This window comes from Chlorocebus sabaeus, chromosome 8 (genome assembly GCF_047675955.1).
Source record: "Chlorocebus sabaeus isolate Y175 chromosome 8, mChlSab1.0.hap1, whole genome shotgun sequence".
Lineage (NCBI taxonomy): Eukaryota > Metazoa > Chordata > Mammalia > Primates > Cercopithecidae > Chlorocebus > Chlorocebus sabaeus.
This window is the reverse complement of record NC_132911.1, coordinates 133815826-133836313: the sequence shown is the minus strand read 5'-3', so window position 1 is coordinate 133836313 and position 20488 is coordinate 133815826. Positions and strand designations below refer to the sequence as shown.

Sequence of the window (20488 nt, the reverse complement as noted above, 5' to 3'; positions counted from 1 at the left end):
TTCACCAACAACAGCCTATTTCACACTGCCACTTGATGCCTGTGGGGGAAAATTCTCTGTGTTTTTCCTCTGCTCTCACATCACAACAATCATCAACACAGGATACTTCTGTGACAAACGTGTGGGGATTTTTCCCCACGCACCAAGCGGCAGACACCAGCTGGGTGTCCTGTAATTTAGTTCCCACACTGTCTACCTGGAGATAGTGCCAGTCCCACCGGGTGAGAGCTCAGTCCTCAAAACTGCCCCCCCACCACACACACATACCAGTTGCAAGTCCAGGCCTTCAGAACTTCTAACTGACTGGCTACAAGTTGGGGTTCCTACAATTCTGTCTTTGGATTCATTTAATTTGCTGGAGCAGCTCACAGAACTCAAGGAAATGCATTTACCGGTTTATCATAAAGGATATTACAAAGGATACAGATAAAGAAATGTGTAGAGTGAAGTATGGGGGAAGGGGTGCTGTATTAGTCTGTTTTCACACTGCTGATAAAGACATACCTGAGACGGGGTAATTTATAGAGAAAAAGGTTTAATGGACTCACAGTTCCATGTGGCAGGGGAGGCCTCATAATAATGGCAGAAGGCGAAAGGCACGTCTTACATGGCAGCAGGCAAGAGAAAAATGAGAGCCAAGCAAAAGGGGAAACCCCTTATAAAACCATCAGATCTTGTGAGACTTACTACCATGAGAACAGTGTGGGGGAAACTGCCCCCATGATTCAATTATCTCCCACCAGGTCCCTCCCACAACATCTGGGAATTATGGGAACTACAATTCAAGGTGAAATTTGGGTGGGGACACAGCCAAGCCATATCAGGTGCAGAGCTTCCAAGCCCTTTCTGGAAACTCCAGGAGCCTCCACATGGTCAGCTCTTCAGAAGCTCACTGAACCCTGTCCTCTTGGCTTTTTATGAAAGCTTCATGATGTCAGCATTCCTTCCCCAGGGTATAGGGTAGAATCCTCTAGTGGAAGGTGCTTAAGACCCACAATTGGATTAGAGTCCTGCCTTGGGATAGGTAGTAAGAGGGCAAGAAAAGGTCAGAGGCTGGCCCCTGAGGCCTGACACACCCAACTTTGTAACAGAAGTCTATAACAAGGGTTATAAGCCAGGAACCGTGGACGAAAACTAATACATTTAACACCACAGCCTACTCCCTGGTTTTCTACTGTGGATCCTTTACATCAAAAAATATTATATACACAATCATTAGTAATCAGTCCAGTCCATCATACCTCCCAGGATGATGAGGACACTCAGGTTTGCAGGCTTCCTCTCAATATTGTCAGGTTCCACAAGCAGGAGTGGCCTGGGTAAATACACAGCTTCACCCTCTCAGGCATCTGGAATCATCGAGCTAAAGGCCATGTCATCTCTTGCCTGAGACTCTTTTGAGTTGTTAATGTAACATTGAATTTTCCTCAATTACCCATTTATTTGTTTACACTCAGCTGCTATTTCTCCTTCTCTCCATTAATCTCCAAACTTTTTTGAAGGGACATTAGAATCGCCATGTGCTGGTCTAGATTATAGGCAGCAGTACAAGTCTGGCAAGCAGCTTCTCAGTCCACTCCCAGATAGGGTGAGGCTACATAGATGTAGAAATAATGAGCTATTTTTACCACCAGCCATATTCATTGTTAGCCCCAGTTTTGCTAGAAGGGGTGAAGGCACATCTCACCCCCATCATGCCCTCAGGAATTTTGACATAAGGTTTAAAAAGATGGTTACAGTTTTTTACTTAGCATTCCTGCTAAAAATGTTTTGAAGTGCTGGGCGCAGTGGCTCATACCTGTGATCTAAGCTCTGTGGCAGGTTGGGAGGATGGATTTAAGCCAGGAGTTAGAGACCAGCCTAGGCAATACAGTGAGACCCCCTAGCTAAAACACAAAAATCATCTTTGCTGTCCCAGCAACTCCTATCCTAGGATCACTGCATCAGGTAAGGGAGAAGAAATACATTTTTTTCTTAGATGATTTGGGAAAACTGCTCCAGAGTATCTCTTCCTTGCCTTCCTCAGGTAGCATGATCCTCTATAAACCATTTCCATTTTATTGTGGAACTCTTCTAGGCTCTGCCATCCCCATTAGAATGTTCTCGGACATCACCTGAGACAGCATGGGTATTTCAGATGTCATAGGAGTAACTTCAAGTAACATTTCATAGCAAGGTCCCTTAAGTGAACATTCTCTATTCCAAAGTCCCAGTAGTTGTTGCTGAGAGGTGCTCAAACACTTTTGCCATAAGCCCCAGGAACTGCTCCACAGGGGTTATCAAGTGGAGAGTTTGTCCCTGCCAGCACTCTAGCTTCTGCTGTGCACTCTGCGGGCTTGGGCGTGTCCAATTAATATTGCTTGGAGAGCAGATTTACATGCCTTCTGTTTTATAGTACCAGGTAGGGGAAACATTCTCCGGTGTGATACTATGTTCATTACCATGATACAATCAGATAAAAGAGATGCAGTCGGCCTGGCGCAGTGGCTCACGCCTGTAATCCCAGCACTTTGGGAGGCTGAGGTGGGCGGATCACGAGGTTAGGAGATCAAGACCATCCTGGCTAACACCGTGAAACCCCATTTCTACTAAAAATACAAAAAAAGTAGCTGGGCGTGGTGGTGGGCGCCTGTAGTCCCAGCTACTCAGGAGGCTGAGGCAGGAGAATGGCCTGAACCCGGGAGGCAGAGCTTGGCAGTGAGCTGAGATCGCGCCACTGCCCTCCAGCCTGGGTAACAGAGCGAGACTCCGTCTCAAAAAAACTAAGAGAGATACGGTCACTTCACATAAAGTGTGTTCAAATATACCAACTTTCATCATCCTATCAACCCTTACATTTTTTATATTCTAGTTTTAGGAACTTCTTTACCCCCAGACCATTTTACTCTGTTTTGTGCAAAAAGCTTTGAGTTTTCTGCCAAGGGTTGAGCCAAAGGACCCTGGACCTTTTGTCAGTCTTTATTTTGATTAGTCTGCCCCACTTTTGCCCCAGGCAATTTCAGATCATACGTTTCATTGTAATCTCTACCTTGCAACTTTTAAAATTCCTTCAAACTGTGAGAAATACAGTAAACTGGGTTGGGGCCCTTTAATGTTGGGAGAGCAGAGGGGCTCCCTTTGGTCCACCCACCGTACGATGATTTTGTATTAGGACCTTGGTTTTGCTCACTTCGGCAGCATATATACTAAAATTGGAACCATACACAGAAGATCAGCATGGCCAGTGCTCATGGATGACACGTTATTTTTTTAACAACAGCAAAAAAAGACCTTTGTTTTGGTAAGCATGGTGGCTCACGCCTGTAATCCCAGCACTTTGGGAGGCCAAGGCAAGTGGATTGTTTGAGCTTAGGAGTTTGAGACCAGCCTGGACAGCATGGAAGAACCCTGTCTCTACATAAAATACACAAAATCACCCAGGCGTGGTGGCACATACCTGTAGTCCCAGCTACTCAGGAGGCCAAAGTGGGAGGATTGCATGAGCCTGGGAGGCAAGAGATTGCAGTGAGCCGAGATCACGCCACTGCACTCCAGCCTGGGTGACAGAGCAAGACCCTGCCTCAAAAAACAAAGACCTTTGTTTTAACTCTGTCAACTTCCATTTTATTCATTCCATTTCTTAATAACCATCTAAAGAGATCCACCCTGCTGGGATGAGTCCCATGACTCTCCCCTTTTTCTTCTTCGTTTTATCCTATCAGTGTTTTCTTTTTTCATCTTATTTGTTAATAACCATTTTAAAATTTCCACCTTCCTGGGAGGAGTCCTTTGGCTCTCACTTTTGCCTTTACCTGTTCTCTTGTTAATTTAATCTAATATTTTTATTAGCATCTATAAGACCCATGAAGGGAAGCTGAGACAGCAAATTTGATAAGGCTTCTCGAACTGTTCATTTCTGTAGGAGTAATATCACATGGGGTGCCCGTGTAGAAGGGCCCTCTTAACCACACATTTACCATGACTTGGGGAACAGGCATGTTCCGTGTATGAATAGTCCTGTCATCATAAAGCCAGTCCCACATGCATACAGAGCATGTCAGCTACCGCATCTGAGGTGTCCCACTTGGCATTTGTAGGTAGAGCTGGACAGTCCCCCTTCTCAGGGTGAACAGACCTTACAGTGGCTTTTATCTATTCCACCAGGCTGGCAGTTACCACAGGAATAGCCTCCTGTGTGTCTGGATCTTATATACCAATATGCAGTTGTTCAATAGTGAGCTGTGGGTCCCATCAATCCAAAATGTACTTCTACTCTGTAGTGTTTAAAACCAAAGATACTGCCCCTAAATTAGTCACTCTTATAATCCATTTTAGTCAAGGTTCCTCAGGAAGCTGATGATACTGATCTACAGAATGAAACAGTTCCTTCACACTCTACCCTCTAGTTTCCATAGTTACTTAGTTTTGCCCGTTCTTCACATTGACTACCTTCTTGGTAACCACAGGTCTCAGAGGTACTTTCTGTTGTCCCTGCATGGTTTTCTCCTTTGTGGGTAACTTAAAGGCTAGTGGAGTGAGCTCAGGCAGACCCACATCTGAGCTTAGTCCAGCCTCAAGTCCTGACCCAGCACCCTCTTTTAGCCATTATGGACAACAATAACCAAGGTATTAAATATTTCACTTTTTTCTTAGCTTGCATCTCTTTATGCATCCAGTGCACCAACTCCCAGGGAGTTGGATCCATCTCTGAATTCCACTGGTAACTTTTACCTTTAGTAACTTAACACAGCTGTGGCTTCATACCCCGAGTGACCACATGGCCACATAGGAATCCAAAGATTCCTGATCCCCCACCCTTTTATCCTTTCTCTTCTCAAACCACATGTTTCTGTGAGTCAGAGCTGTTCCAACAAATCCTGCTTCACTGATACCAAATGTGTGCTCCCAGCAGACTGATTTTTATGTCACTATCAATATAAACCTTGATGACCAGATGCTTAGAAAGATATTTGGGTATAAAGGACAAAATGTAATGGCAGCATATACAACATGCCATAGTGTGCTGTGTACACTCTTATCACCCTTTTGTGTATGAAAAGCTCTTAAGCAGAATAGGGGAAAACATTGGGTTCTTAATGAGATTAAAGCAGTGGGGCTGGGCACAGTGGCTCACACCTGTAATCCAAGCACTTTGGGAGGCCCAAGCTGGAGGATCACCTGAGTCCAGAATTTTGAGACCAGCCTGGGCAACAGGGTGAGATGAGACTTTGCCTCTACAGAAATTTGAAAAATTAGCAGAGTGTGGTGGTATGCACCTGTGGTCCCAGCTACATGGGAAGCTGAGGCAGGAAGATCTCTTGAACCCAAGAGGTCGAGGTAGTAGTGAGCCATGTTTGCACCATTGCACTCCAGCCTGGGTGACAGAGTGAGACGCTGTCAATCAATCAATAAAATAATGGGCATCACATAGTGGATCTGAGTTCCTTTAGGGAATGGTCCCAACCTGAGACAAGGAAAGCTGTAGGAGGCCTTGTGGCACACTCACACTAAACTACATGTAGGTGTGACCACCACTCATCTAACTCTAGTATGGGGCACCCAACATTTCTGGGTGCAAAACATGTATCCTAACTGTACTCAGGCCGTTAGTACACACTGCAGCAACATGCATGTTGTGTTAACAACACTAACCCACCAGACAGAAAAGGGCCTTATAGGAGATAGGTGCAGGTCTGGGTATCCTGGAATAAGCTGAGTTTGCTTTCAATGAGGAGCAGAATTCAGAGGAAAATGCAGATTAGAGGGAGTTCTCTTCCAGGAGGAAGGCAAAAGGATGAGAGTCAGCCTGGAAAGATAAGGAGGTTTTGGCAGAGTGAGCCAGGCCGACTTAATAAACAGTGCTGAAGAGAATGCTAAGATGCAGCTTTGGGAAAGGGCCTGTACCCAGACCCAACAGGGCCTCTTCACAATTTTAACACAAATAGAGGCTGAAGTGGCCATGGGGCAGTGACTCTCAGTCTTGGCTACTGAGGCTCAGGGGCACACCTGTGGGAGTCTTACGGCCTTCTGAATTTATGGAAATTATCTGAGGGCACTTGCAGTTTACATCAATGTACTATGACTGCCCATGCCTTTAGATTAGGGCAAAGTAAAGCATGTTCTGCAGTGTCGTTGGTAGGTATAGGAACTATTCTAAACACCCATCGAATGAATGAAAGAAAGAAAGGAAGGAAGGAAGAAAGGAAAGGAAGGAAGGAAGCCAGGTATTGCGGCTCCGGCCTTTAATCCTAGCACTTTGGGAGGCTGAAGCGGGAGGATCACTTGAGCCCAGGAGTTCAAGACCAGCCTGGGCAATGAAGTGAGACCCTGTCTCTATTTAATTAGTAAAATTAACACCACCCATGTCCTGCCTGCAGGAGGCAAGTGGGCTGTGCTGTAACTAATAGCACCCAGTGGAAACTAGTCTCAGTACGATCCTGTGAGGTGAGATATAGTGATTGGCTCTGCCTCTAATTAACTTTGAATCCAGAAATGACTGAGTCATGGCCATTGTTAACAACACCTGTCCTTAATAACATTTGTTATATGGCCAAGGGGAGATTTTATTGGGAAGGCAAAGGAAATACCTCTGTCATTCTTACTAATCTGTAATGAAGCTAAATTATACCATGATTATACCACAATATGGTGTAATACTGGGGGCGTTGGTAAGGTTCAGCTTCCTTGTGTAAATAAGCCTTATGATAATACTGATACGATCAGATGTATTGGGAGGTTGAGTTGAAGCCCCCTCAGGATAGAATGCCTGTGGAAAATGGCCCAAGAAGGAACTGGATCTAGCTAACCATCAGCTGATCTCTGTGCGAAACGGCTCTGCACAAGTTTATCCTAAGGTCCAATAGCAGTAGACCAAGGCAGGAAAGAACAATGAGGACCAAGGCAGGAAAGAACAGTGAGGTTAGTACACAATTATGAAAGTGTTTGTATGACTTCATAGGACAAATTAGTTATTTCTTTAAATCCATCCCTACCCACACTGACTTCTCCAGATTTAAGGTGGCAGCATTGCTGTAAGTGTTTTATAAATGCTACAACAAATGTTCTGATAGACACATTTATTTTGGTATAAGGGATCCGTGGTTGAAAACCAAGGAGCAGCCGGCCGGGCGCGGTGGCTCAAGCCTGTAATCCCAGCACTTTGGGAGGCCAAGACAGGCGGATCACGAGGTCAGGAGATGGAGACCATCCTGGCTAACACAGTGAAACCCCGTCTCTACTTAAAAAATACAAAAAACTAGCTGGGCGAGGTGGCGGGCGCCTGTAGTCCCAGCTACTCGGGAGGCTGAGACAGGAGAATGGCGTAAACCCGGGAGGCGGAGCTTGCAGTGAGCTGAGATCCGGCCACTACGCTCCAGCCTGGGCGACAGAGCGAGACTCCGTCTCAAAAAAAAGAAAAAACAAAAGCCAAGGAGCAGCCTATGGTGTTTTATATATATTTGGAGCTGTAGGTATATATGTATTGGTACTCATCCACAGTTCCTAGTTCATAATGTCCACATCCCTTGTTACAGTCTTTTGTTGTAATGCTGGATGTGTTAGGCCTCAGGAAACAGAAACTCTCCTGCCTTCCTTTATGTGCCCAAAGCAGGACTATAATCTATTCCCATCTTGCCGATTGTGGGTTTGAGATCCTCCCCGAAGAGAGTCCTACCCTATACCGTGGGGGAAGGAATGCTGACGTCATGAAGCTACCATTAAAAACCCTAGAGGACTGGGTTCAGGGAGCTTCTAGAAAGCTAAACCCGTGGAGGCCAACAGGAAAGTGAAGAAGAACTCGTCCGCGTGCTGGGAGGGCAGCACACCCCCAAATCCACAGGTTCAGAAGCTCCTGTGCTCAAGACCCTTCCAGACCTCACCCTGTGTATCTGTTCATCCGGCTGTTTATCCTTTAAAATATCCTTCTTAGGGCCAGGAGCTGTGGCCCTGAGAAGGCTCACACCTGTAATCCCAGCCCTTAGGGAGGCCAAGGTGGGTAGATCACTTGAGCCCAGGAGTTGGAGACCAGCCAGGTAACATAATGAGACCTTGTGTCTACAAATAATAATAAAAAACAGAAATAGCTGGGCATGGTGACATGGGCCTGTAGTCCTAGCTGCTTGGGAGGCTGAGGTGGGAGGATAGCTTGAGCCTGGGAGACCGAGGCTACAGTGAAACATGATTCACACACACACACATACACACTTCTTAGTAAACTGATAAACTTAGGTAAGTGTTTCTCTGAGTTCTGTGAGCCACTCTAGCAAATCAGTCGAACCCAGAGGGGATTGTTGGAACCCCAGTTGAAGCCAACTGGTCAGAAATTCCAGAGGCCTGGGCTTGCGACTGGGCAGGAAGGTGGGAACATTCTGGGGGACTGAGCCTCAAGCTGTGGGATCTAATGCTGTCTCCAGGTAGATGGTGTCAGAATTGGATTGGAGGACACCTGGCTGGTGTCCACTGCTTAGTGGTGGGGTGAGACCCCCACACATTTGGTCACAGAAGTTTTCTTCTGTGTTGATGATCATTGTGGTGTGAGAGTGGAGGAAAAAGCAGTTAGAGGAGCGAGCTTTTCCCCACACAATGTCTCACAGGCTTCTCAACTTAAAACTGGAATACGGACTCTGACTCCACTCCAGACTGTTTCTCCCTCAGTGTCCCCGTCTGTTAAAGGCAGTGTCATTCTTCCAGATGTTCAGGCCTTAAAGCCTGACAGAGGTGCTTAATTAACTCTTTTTCTCTCACACACCACATCCTGTGCTTGCACAAATACTGTTTATTCCCCCTTCCACAACTATTTAAAACCCAGTCACTTCTCACCATCTCCACCGTTGTCACCCAGGATCAAGTGAGTATCATCTCTTGTCTGGACAGTTGGAGCCTCCTACCCTGTCTGCCTGGAACCTTCTAACCTGGTCCTGCAGTCTGTTCTCAGCAGAATACTAGAGCCTTCCACATTCAATCACGTCACTCCTCTGCCCTGAACCATCCAGTGGTGGTTCTCCCAACTGCCACCAGATATCAACATGGCTGGTGTCCAGACCTCCTGCACATTTTTGACCCACTCTTGCAGTATCAGAGTGGCCTTCCCTGACCACACCCTCCTTGGTGGTCACTCTCTTCCTCACCACCCCGCCAGCACTCTGTTCTTCCTTCCCCTGCTTACCTGCCCTCACCCTCTGGTAACTCCATGTTTACTTGTCACCCTCTCGCAGAGTGTGAGCTCCCAGCAGGCAGGGGCCTAGTCCTTTCCATCTGCTGTGTCCCAAGTGCCTGAAATGGTGCTGGGCACAGCATATGCCCAGCAAATAGGGGTTGAATGGTAACCCTTTTCCTGTAAGTCTGAACTATCGTTGGGCTAGGAATCAACCATCCCTTACTCACTTTGTGACTTGAGAGGCTCCAGGGCCTCCCTCGGGATCTTGGAAGATGGAGATGATGGTCATATCCACATCACGGGGCTGTTAAGAAGGTGAAGCTGCGTCATGCAGCGTATCTCAAGGCCAGTCTCCTCTCCTTCCCTGCCCTGTGGTCCCATCTCTGTCCTGCCCAGAGTTGTGTCACCTGGGCCAGTGTGCATTGAGGCCCTGACCAGCCTTGCCTCTTCCTTCAAGGGTCTCAGACTGGTGCCAGCAGTCACATTGTCACACCAAAGCCAGGAGTGCGGAGAGAGGATGTGGGACAGGGTCTAGATACCTGAAGCTGGGGACAGCATGGCCATGCGCATCTCTACTAAAAAATTAAAAATTAGCTAAAGTGTGGTGGCACATACCTGTGGTCCTAGCTACTCAGGAGGCTGAGACAGGAAGATCACTTGGAGCCTGGGAGGTCAAGGTTGCAGTGAGCCCTGACTGCACCACTGCACTCCAGCCTCGGTAACAGAGGAAGACCCTGTCTCAATAGAACTAAAAAGAAAAATAAAAACTACCTGAAGTCTTACCACCCAAGATAACTGATGAATTAGTGTATATCTTTGGTCTTTTTTTCTCTGCTCTTTTTTAAAGTTTCTGTTTAATATTTTTGACATAATAAAAACATTTTTCATGCTATTAATTACACAACAGTATAATATTTATTGGCTGCATATCATTGTCGTTTGTTGGTTTGCTTTTTGAGACAGTCTCACTCTGTCACCCAGGCTGGAGTGCAATGGCACCGTCATAGTTCACTGCAGCCTTGGACTCCTGGGCTCAAGCGATCCTCCAGTCTTAGTCTCCTGAGTAGCTAGGACTACAGGCATGTACCACCACACCTGACTAATTTTTATTTATTGTCCATACAATCCTCTGCTTTCAGATGGGTGGCATTTTTTTCGTTATAAGCAGTACTGTGCCAAACGCTGTAGCACAGACATCTATGTATGACTTTGATCACTGTTTTAGGATAAATTCCTAGAGTTGGTGCTGCAGGTGAAGAGGCTGGGATATTTTGAAGATTTTCCATGCCTGGCACTTACAGTTTCTCTTGCCCCATCAGTGTGACTCACAGCCAAGGCCTTTCTAGCCCCACCACCGCAGGGATTCCCCCTAGCTTTTTCCCTCTTGACTGCCTGGCTCAGATTGTTTCTTAGCCAATTTCAGGCTTCCAAGAGAAGAATGCGATTGATGTACATTTACTAATAGAGCCAAACCACCTCAACTGAAGCTTAGGGACCAGCCCGTGAGCAGGGTGCCCCTTGATTTTGATTTTTTTAGAGATACAACTAGAGAGGTCATGGGCAGAAACAGCCCCAGTACAGCCTGTGACATTTACAACATGAGGTTTATCTGTTTCTTCTCCTTCTTTAAGAATGTCTTTCTGAATACATTATATTTTTAGGATCAAATTCCTAGTGTGAGTCACTCAGTGTGCCTTAGTCAGCTGTTTCCTCCTTGAGAGCATGCTATGTGCTTGGCCCCTGTGCCAGGAGCCAAAGTTATAAAAATGAGTGAAACAGGAATATAATACTGTAATAGGGCCTTAAAGAACCCTAACAGTGATGGTAGTGCTACTACATAATGCTTACAGCCTGCCAGGACCTGTCAGTAAATTCTTTGCGTATATTAACCCATGTAATCTGCATGCCAACCCTTTGAAGTAGGGTTTTAAGAGATGAGTAAATTGCAGCACAGAGGGGTTGTGTAATTTGCCTAAATTCACACAGCTAGTAAGCGGTGGAACTAGAATTGGAGACATGTCCGTAGTTTTCTAAGTACCAAGAGCTGTGCAAAGAGCTATGGGAATGGGTCAACAAATTGATACATTTCGTAAGCTGTGCGTACTATGCAGCTATTAAACAGAATAAAAAAGAACTGATTTGGAACTCTCCTAAACATATTAAGTGGGAGAAAAGCAAAGTTTCAGACAAAGTGTGTATCCCTTGTATGGTTTTTAAAAGACATAGCACATGCATGTGTATCACCAAAATGTAACCGAAGTTAAGAGACAGGGGCACAGAGAGAGAGAAGAAGCCTTTTGCTGCTTCTCTTCCATACTGCATGAATCATGTAAAATGGGGAGAAATAATAATAAATTATGATACAGCTATAGAATGGAATAGAATGCACCATTCAAAATTATATGCGACTAGTAAATAATTTTTAGTAACATGACAAATACTGTTGCTAAGATAGTATTAGATAAAAGCAAGTAAAAGTTGTATCTATAGAAAATATATAGGAAAATTAAAAGGAACTATATAAAATAATTTTAAATGGCTACATTTAGGTGTTAGGCTTAAGAACTCTGTACTTTCCGATTCTCTACAATCTGTTTCTGCGTATTTTTTTTAATTCTGGATGAATGTAGACGTCTTGTTCTTACATGATTGAAGCCTGAAGTCGTGAATTGTAGCGCTTTCCAGGCTTTCAGACATTGTCTTTGTGAAGCTGCCTGGGGGACCTGGCCCCTGAGTCCATCCATTTCAAGTGCTCACTGTAGGTCAGTTCCCTTCGTGATGATGGCGCCTCTTTTAGGTGACTGACAGGAAAGCAGCCCTTCCCACCAATGACCTCCCTGTTTTTGATTGCTTCCACAGTGGCACTAAGGAAAACAGATCATCTCTCCCTAGACAAATCCAACGTCCCGCCCGAAATCTTTCAGAAATCATCACAGTTGGCAGAGTTGCCACAAAAACCACCACCTGGAGACCTGCCCCCGAAGCCCACAGAACTGGCCCCCAGGCCCCAAGTTGGAGATTTGCCACCCAAGCCAGGAGAACTGCCCCCCAAACCACAGCTGGGGGACCTGCCACCCAAACCCCAGCTCTCAGACTTACCTCCCAAACCACAGATGAAGGACCTGCCCCCCAAACCACAGCTGGGAGACCTGCTAGCAAAATCCCAGACTGGAGATGTCTCACCCAAGGCTCAGCAACCCTCTGAGGTCACACCGAAGTCACACCCATTGGATCTGTCCCCAAATGTGCAGTCCAGAGACGCCATCCAAAAGCAAGCATCTGAAGACTCCAATGACCTCACGCCTACTCTGCCAGAGACGCCCGTACCACTGCCCAGAAAAATCAATACGGTGGGTGGGACCAGTGTTCAGGCCCTTAGGAACCCTATGCCGCACTTTGCAAGTTGGTGGGAGGGTGAGTGCTCCAACTTACACAAGAAAAAGCGAGAGCTTGCTCACCTGACCCTTATGTGCTCTGGTTCAAGCATGATGGTGGACTGGAGCCTGTGGGTTACAAACTCAGGCTTTAGGCTCCAGCAGACGGCTTCAAGTCCTGGCTTCAGTGCCTAACATAGCTGTACAACCTTGGCAAGTTATTTTCTCTGAGCCTTATTTTCTTCACATACAAAAAGGAACTAATATAACATCTGAGCTCACAGATGATTAAGTACAGTGACAAATGAGCAGCACTTGGCTGGCACCTAGACCACTCAGCAAGTAGTCACTCTTATCTAGGAACCTTGAGGATGAAATTTTTCTTTTCCTGAGGGTCATGAGAAAGCAATTTCCCTCTCAGATGTCTGGGTATTTTCTCTTTTCTTTTTTTTTTTTTTTTTTTGAGAAGGACTTGCTCTGTCTCCCAGGCTAGAGTACAGTGGTGTGATCACAGCTCACTGCAGCCTCAATCTACTAGGCTCAGGTGATCCTCTTACCTCAACCTCCTGAGGAGCTGGGATCACAGGTGTGCATCACCACACCTGGCTTTTTTTTATATTTTTGATAGAGATGGGGTTTTGCCATGTTGCCCAGGCTGGTCTTGAACTCCTGGGCTCAAGCAATCCTCCCACCTTGGTCTCTCGAAGTGCTGGGATTACAGGCGTGAGCCACTGCGCCTGGCTCCCTGAGTATCTGCTGAGTCAGACCACCTCACTGCATCTTCCTAAAGGAATTGGAGATGGAGCTCTCGATATATATAATAGAATAGCATAGAATTTTGTAGAAATCTCATATTCTGTCATTTTCATGAAGTGTTTCCTACTGTATATCAATTTTATTTTAATATAAGTGATTTTATTTCTCACATTCTTTGTGGAGATGTGGTACTCCAGGAAGATGTCACATGCTTTTTATCTGTAACATAGCTGCCCTCCCACCAGGGCACCAGCTCCCCAGGAGGGGGAACACAGTCAACAGGGAAACCAAAAGTTCTCCCACTGCACATGGCAGTTCTACCCCCCTCACATTCTGTTATACTTAGTACCCAGCACTTTGGGAAGAGGTAAGTGAATTGCTTGAGGCCAGGAGTTCAGTGATCACACCACTACACTCCAGCCTGGGTGACAGTACAAGACCCTGTCTCAAAAAAATTAAAACGAGGCTGGGTGCAGTGACTCACTTCTGTAATTTCAGCACTTTGGGAGGCCAAAGTAGGAGGTTCCCTTGAGCCCAGGATTCATGAGCAGCCTGGGCAACATACGGAGAACCCGTCTCTTTAAAAAATAAAAATTAATTAGCTGGGCATGGTGGCACATGCCTGCTATCCCAGCTACTTGGGAGGCTGAGGCGAGAAGATTGCTTGAGCCCTGGAGATCAAGGCTGCAGTGAGCGTGATCATGCCACTGCACTCTAGCCTGGGCAACAGAGTGAAACCCCTTGTCAAAAAAAAACAAGTTACAATAAAAGTATGTCATATCAGTACTTAAATTAAGAAAAATAAAACCCATCTTCCTGTAGGTTGGAGGCTGCCGTGTCTGATGGTAGATACTTCTAGTATTCAAAAGGGAACTCTTCATGACTCCCAAGCACCACTTATGCAAAATTTTCATTTCATGCTACACACTATACAGTTTTATTATGTCATTTAATCTCCGCGTTATAAATTAACACACTACAGGCCTCTCAGTTGCTCACGCAGTCACTGCCACAGTTCTGCCAGGCTTCTCCAACCCACCCGCACAGGCCCTGAAGGGAGCTCGGAAAGCAGCTGGAACTATCAGGGTGATTAAAGGAGAAACCAGGGGACAGAGAGGAAGAGTCACTCCACCCAAAACATTTAAACAGACAGCTTGCTTTTTTTAAAATTGCCAATTAGCTGGGTGTAAAACAACCCATCGTTTAGAAGGTGATACCTCTATTTTCACTTTTCTGTTTGCAAAGAACTGGAAGTTCAACAAATAAATGCTCAAATCAAAACTGATCAAAAATTAAAACTGTTTTAGGAACTACATAGACTTCTCCCAGCCCCAGGCCGATCCTGCTGTGTTTAACCAGCATGTACTGACTTGCTGTTTTGCATGAGGGGACTGACAAATTTGTTTATGCTGCACATTCAGTATACAGAAGCTGCACATTTTGCTTTACGTCATGTTTCCTAAAAACATTTTTAGACTCTGCTGTCGTTCTGCAAGCTGATGTGGGTTGGGAGGTACCGAGTGCTTGATGTTTTTTGGTGAAGCTGAATTTTGATCCCTACCCATAGTGTTTGCTTTCTGGTGAAAATAACTTGTTGATGCCCAATCACCAATGCGGGGCCACCCTGATGATGGGGGGAGAGGAAGGGCCTGTGGTTCCTTAAGAGCACACAGTATACTGGGCACCTGGCAGGCACTCTTCTTCCCGCCCTTCAAGGGTGAGGAAATCAAGGCTCAGCGAGGTTAAGTTACTTGCCCAAGGGCAACTGTTTTACAAAGAACCACTGCTCTTTTTTTCCATTCAGGCCATTCTTTCAATTAAAACCCAGTTTCTTTCTTTAAGGGGAAAAATAAAGTGAGGCGGGTGAAGACCATTTATGACTGCCAGGCGGACAACGATGACGAGCTCACATTCATCGAGGGAGAAGTGATTATCGTCACAGGGGAAGAGGACCAGGAGTGGTGGGTACGTACGAATCCATCCACTTCATTGGTACATTCATACAGCATGCCTGGGCAGGCACCACATGGGAGCTTACAAACAGTGCAGTAAAAGAGGGCCCTTGAGCTGCATCACTCACCCAACAGCCCTTGAATGCAGTATTCTCAATTGTATTTTCTATGTCACACACTATATTACATGCTAGAAAAACAGCCATGGAGCTGGCCGGGCACGGTGGCTCACACCTGTAACTCCAGCACTTTGGGAGGCCAAGGCAGATGGATCACGAGGTCAGGAGTTCGAGACTAGCCTGGCCAGCAGGTGAAACCCCGTCTCTACTAAAAATAAAAAAATTTGCCAGGCATGATGGCGTGCGCCTATAGTCCCAGCTACTCGGGAGGCCAAGGCAGGAGAATCGCTTGAACCCGAGAGGCAGAGGTTGCACTACACTACAGCCTGGGCAACAGAGTAAGACTCCGTCTGAAAAAAAAGAAAAACAGCCGTGGGGCTTTGAAGACAGGTCAAGAGAATTCACATTTGTATGTACTTTACCCACGGTATCATGTAACCTTGTGAATTGTAGGCATTTTCTGATTTTTCAGATAAAAAACTAAAGCAGAAAAAAGTTGAGCATGTTGCCTGTGCTCCCTCAACCAGTAAGCAGGCTAAGTCAAGATTCTGGATCGGCCCTGACCCCAGAGCCTATATGCTTTGCTCACCATTCCACACTGTCCCCAGGCTGGGAATCAGAAAGCCAGAGTTCCTGCTCAGGCTCAGCGGTTGACAAGTCCTCAGGCTCCATTCTTAATCCAGTCTGCAGTTCTTTGTCAAATAGGCCAAGACACCTTCTCCACATAATTTTAGGAAAAGATTAAATGAAAATATCTATGAAAACTCCTTTTACATTAAAACCTGCAGCCCAGGCATCAGGAGGGAAAGACATCAGCATCCTCATAGGCCTTGCTAGGTACTCAGGCTGTAAGTGACCTGTGAGGGCAGTCCGCACATCTGTTAATTTTCAGGTTGCCAGGGAGTAAGTCCCGATGGGAACTGCCAGTCCAAGGTACAGTGAACAAGCCCCCTCTTCTGCTTTCTTTGTTGATCATTTCCTGCCATCAGGCTGAAAATTCCCCTTCCTTGGCAGCCTGAGCCCCCTCCTGCCAAGAGGGATTCAGTTCTGTCTGCCAGGAAGGGACCTGAGGCTCGCAGTTGAGCCAGCAGTACCTAAGAATGCCCAGAAATACATGTGTATGTAATGTGTGCACACACCCATATGCATGGACACACATTCACCTTTGACTTTTCTTCCTTCAGGCCTAAACAGTGACGTCAGATTCCTTTTTTTTTTTTTTTGAGACGGAGTCTCGCTCCGTCGCCCAGGCTGGAGTGCAGTGGCTGGATGTCAGCTCACTGCAAGCCCCGCCTCCCGGGTTTATGCTATTCTCCTGCCTCAGCCTCCCGAGTAGCTGGGACTACAGGTGCCCGCCACCTCGCCCGGCTAGTTTTTTTTTTGTTTTTTTTTTTGTTTTTTTTTTTTGTATTTTTTAGTAGAGACAGGGTTTCACCATGTTAGCCAGGATGGTCTCGATCTCCTGACCTCGTGATCCGCCCGTCTCGGCCTCCCAAAGTGCTGGGATTACAGGCTTGAGCCACCGCGCCCGGCCCAGATTCTTAATCACAGCTATAAGGATTTTGTTTGGACTCAACTGGGGCAATTTTGCCCTCCAGGACATTTACAATATCTGGAAATATTGTCAGGACCAAGGAAGGGGGTTGCTACCAACACCTAGTAGACAGAAGCCAGGGATGCCACTAAACATCCTCCAGTACTCAAGGAGCCCCCACAAGCAAGGATGCCAGTAGCACCATGGTTGAGAAACCCTGAACTGAAGGGATCAGCCTAGGGAGGCCCAGGGGGTGCCTTCAGCCTCTGTCAGTAGAGTGGGGCCTGCCCCTGGCATGAAGCCTGTCAGAGAGCCCATTTAGTCTCATGACGAGGAAGTGGGCTCTGAAGTCCCCGGCATGAATCAGTCACAAGCTCTGTGGGCCTTGGATAAATAAAGCATGTCCCTTCTGTAAGCCTCACTTTCCCTCTGAAAAATGGGACATGATTATTCATTTCTCACAAGGATGTTGAGGAACTCACTTTGTAATCTGTTAATATTATTATAATCAGGCAGTGATCATGTTCTTTACTAAGCAACTGATGACTACAGCAGAGATACCTGAGGGCAGTAGGAAGCTGTCATTGGTATCCCTAGCATCATTCCTAGGGGACATTGTGCCACCATTACATGCCTCGCCAGACGTGAAGATGGTGCCACACACATCCTAACTGTGATGTGAAATTCAAAACATGCATGATGCCAACTAAGACCACATGTGGTAGGTAGGCAGGCCTTCAGGAGAGCTGGGCGGGCCTGGTTGACTCTGTTCCACTCTTAAAACTACCTTCCTCTGTATCGATTTGGCATTGGAAGCCAATGTGCACGATGTTGTTTCTTCTGTTGAAGGCCCATTATGTGATTTTCTTTAGTGCAATCAATACTGATCTAATTGAAGTAATTAGAAAATTTTTACAGGTAACTGTGGCTTACAGGCCAACGCAGCAGACAATAAGATTGCCATTGGCCACCATCAGTCTCAGACTTTCGCAGTATTCTTCCTCCCCAGTAACTGGAAAACAAGTGATATTGCATAGCGGCCTTTTCATATGCTTTTTTTTTCTTTTTAAAATGTATCTCACAAGCCTGGAAAGAAGGGATTTTTGTAGCCCCACTTTACAGAGAAGAGACTTAGCAAGGTGTGTCTGAGGTCACCCAGCTGTAAAGGCAGCCAGGCACCCTGGTTCAGAGCAAGGACTCTAGAGCCCCATGCCTGTGGGAGAGCATGTCACCTCTCTGGGCCACTGTCCCTTCATCTGTAAAATGAAGATGGTAAACTGTGTAAGAAATATCCACCTCTGGGGGTTGCTGTGTGGGTGCAGCAAGATCCATGTAGAATGCTGAGCATATTGGAAGTTCTGTCGTTTGCTGTTTCCTTATGTAGTTTATGACCATTAAGCTCTCTGTAGTTCACTGAAGGGTGGGAAGAAGGGTAAGCCTGGGATTCCACCCCCAGGTCTGTGGGCAGACTGGGCTGGGCTCTTACCCATTGGGCTTGTCATGGGGCCACTGCCTGCTGCCTCCATCCTGACCACTCTCTTTTCTCCCTGCAGATTGGCCACATCGAAGGACAGCCTGAAAGGAAGGGGGTCTTTCCAGTGTCCTTTGTTCATATCCTGTCTGACTAGCAAAAAGCAGAACCTTAAGATTGTCCACATCCTTCATGCAAGACTGCTGCCTCCATGTAACCCTGGGCACAGTGTGTATATAGCTGCTGTTACAGAGTAAGAAACTCATGGAAGGGCCACCTCAGGAGGGGGATATAGTGTGTGTTGTAAATATCCTGTGGTCTTCTGCCTTCGCCAGTATGAGGGTAGCCTCGGACCCGGCGCGCCTTACTGGTTTGCCAAAGCCATCCTTGGCATCTAGCACTTGCATCTCTCTATGCTGTTTTACAAGCAAACAAACAAAAATAGGAGTATAGGAACTGCTGACTTTGCAAATAGAAGTGGTCTCCAGCAACCGTTGAAAGGCATAGAATTGACTCTGTGTTCCTAACAATGCAGTATTCTCAATTGTGTTACTGAAAATGCAACATTAGCAAAGAGGTGGGTTCTGTTTTCCAGGTGAAACTTTTAGCTCCATGACAGACCAGCCTGTAGTTATCTGTGTACACAGTTTACAGCTACAAAAACCTACTTTGGTATTTATTACAGAAAAGTGCTCAGTTAAATGTAAGTATTATTCCTTCAGCAAAATATTCACTGACCCAAAACTCTTCGTGGCATTTTACAATGCACACAGCCTCATGCAAGTTTAGACAAGTGGATTTATACTGTCTTATGAGTGCCCGCCCCTGATATATTACCTCATTATGCAAAAATAACATATCTTTCATGACTATTTTGACAAAAGTTTAAAACACATATGAAGTTCAACTTTCAGGAACCAAGGACTGCCAGAAAATATTAGCCTCTACATTATGCATGCATTTAGAAGCTTACCTGAAATCTGCCTTTTATAAAGGAATAGTATGGATAAGTGGAATTGTACATTTTTTAAACTTGATTGCCATTAAAGCAGAAATTATAAGGTTGCAACAATATTTGTTTCTAGTCATTGGCTTTCTCAAGAGTATGGATTGACATTGTGTTATGAATGCACATCCCTCAGATGTGTTGAAGCATCCATTGCATCCATTTTCTATTATTTCCTTAGTTTTGTTCTTGGACAAATTGAAACTTTTAAAAGATTCTTCAAGATGAATTTAAAAGTCAACCCTTCACACAGTTTCCCTACTGTATGTAGAATCCAGGTGCTGAAACCAAGTGTTTCTTTTCCCATGCTCTTTGTTAAACCCTAATTATAGATAATTTTTCCAGTGTTAAGCTCTGTCCACCTTCAAGTCAATTCATAACCAAGTTTTTGAACGCTGCTATGAATTGCACTGTGAAAAGCACTCTTCCCTCTCAGTTTTCTTTTCATCCCAGCCATGTTTATCAGATCCTTAAGAACACTGTATTTCAGTCTTTTACATCAGTCTGAATTTTGGAAAAGAACACAATAGTTGTACTCCACAGTCAGTGGAACTGTTCCCCGAGTCCGAGGCTCGTGTGTCATTCTGGCACTACATTTGCTTAAATTGCTATTTTGGCAACAGCACAGAAAACTAATATTTTTAAGCAGAGAATCTTGGCAATGAGTGAGAGATGTTAATTTCACAGAAGCACAACTCCCAACCCAACCCTTAGGAAAAGCCGTCTTCCATCGTTACAGTGCTTAGTGAATATTAATTTAGTTCTGCTTAAGTGGTTGCTATACAAACTTTGAATAGCCACCTAATAAATAAACCTTGCATGACAAACCTGCAAAATATTTTATCAGCTATTACTGGAAAGTGATTTTAAGCAATTGCTTCCTCAGTGTCAGGGCACATGTGAATTACCACACCAAACTGAGAGCATGAGGAACCAGTTGACATGCTGGGGTGAGTGGCAGTTTTAGCAGCCTCGGTACTGAAGCCACACCAGTGTCAGGATGGAAGTCAGAATCTGAGGTTGCTCAGTGTCCCGGTCATTCATTTACACATTTTAACTTGCATTAAAGAGCTCTTCATTTTTGTGGCCTAGACTCTTTTCACTGATCTCAAAATAAACTGTTTTTTTTTTAAAAAAAAAAAA

General features: G+C 45.6%; 1 protein-coding gene and 1 pseudogene across 4 annotated transcripts in view; both read left to right on the top strand.

Annotated features, from left to right (window-relative positions):
- The window catches only part of ASAP1 (ArfGAP with SH3 domain, ankyrin repeat and PH domain 1), a 395104-nt gene extending 375693 nt beyond the window's left edge, over positions 1-19411 (top strand). For all 4 annotated transcript variants that reach the window (XM_008001545.3, XM_008001541.3, XM_073018360.1 and 1 more), the window contains 3 exons: positions 11993-12483; positions 15106-15228; positions 18422-19411. In XM_008001545.3, the coding sequence (XP_007999736.1) occupies positions 11993-12483; positions 15106-15228; positions 18422-18496 (689 nt within the window). In that variant the 3' untranslated portion in view covers positions 18497-19411. The remainder of the gene's footprint in view (positions 1-11992; positions 12484-15105; positions 15229-18421) is intronic.
- On the top strand, positions 3162-3274 carry LOC119625025 (U6 spliceosomal RNA; annotated as a pseudogene).
- Positions 19412-20488: the final 1077 nt, after the last annotated feature.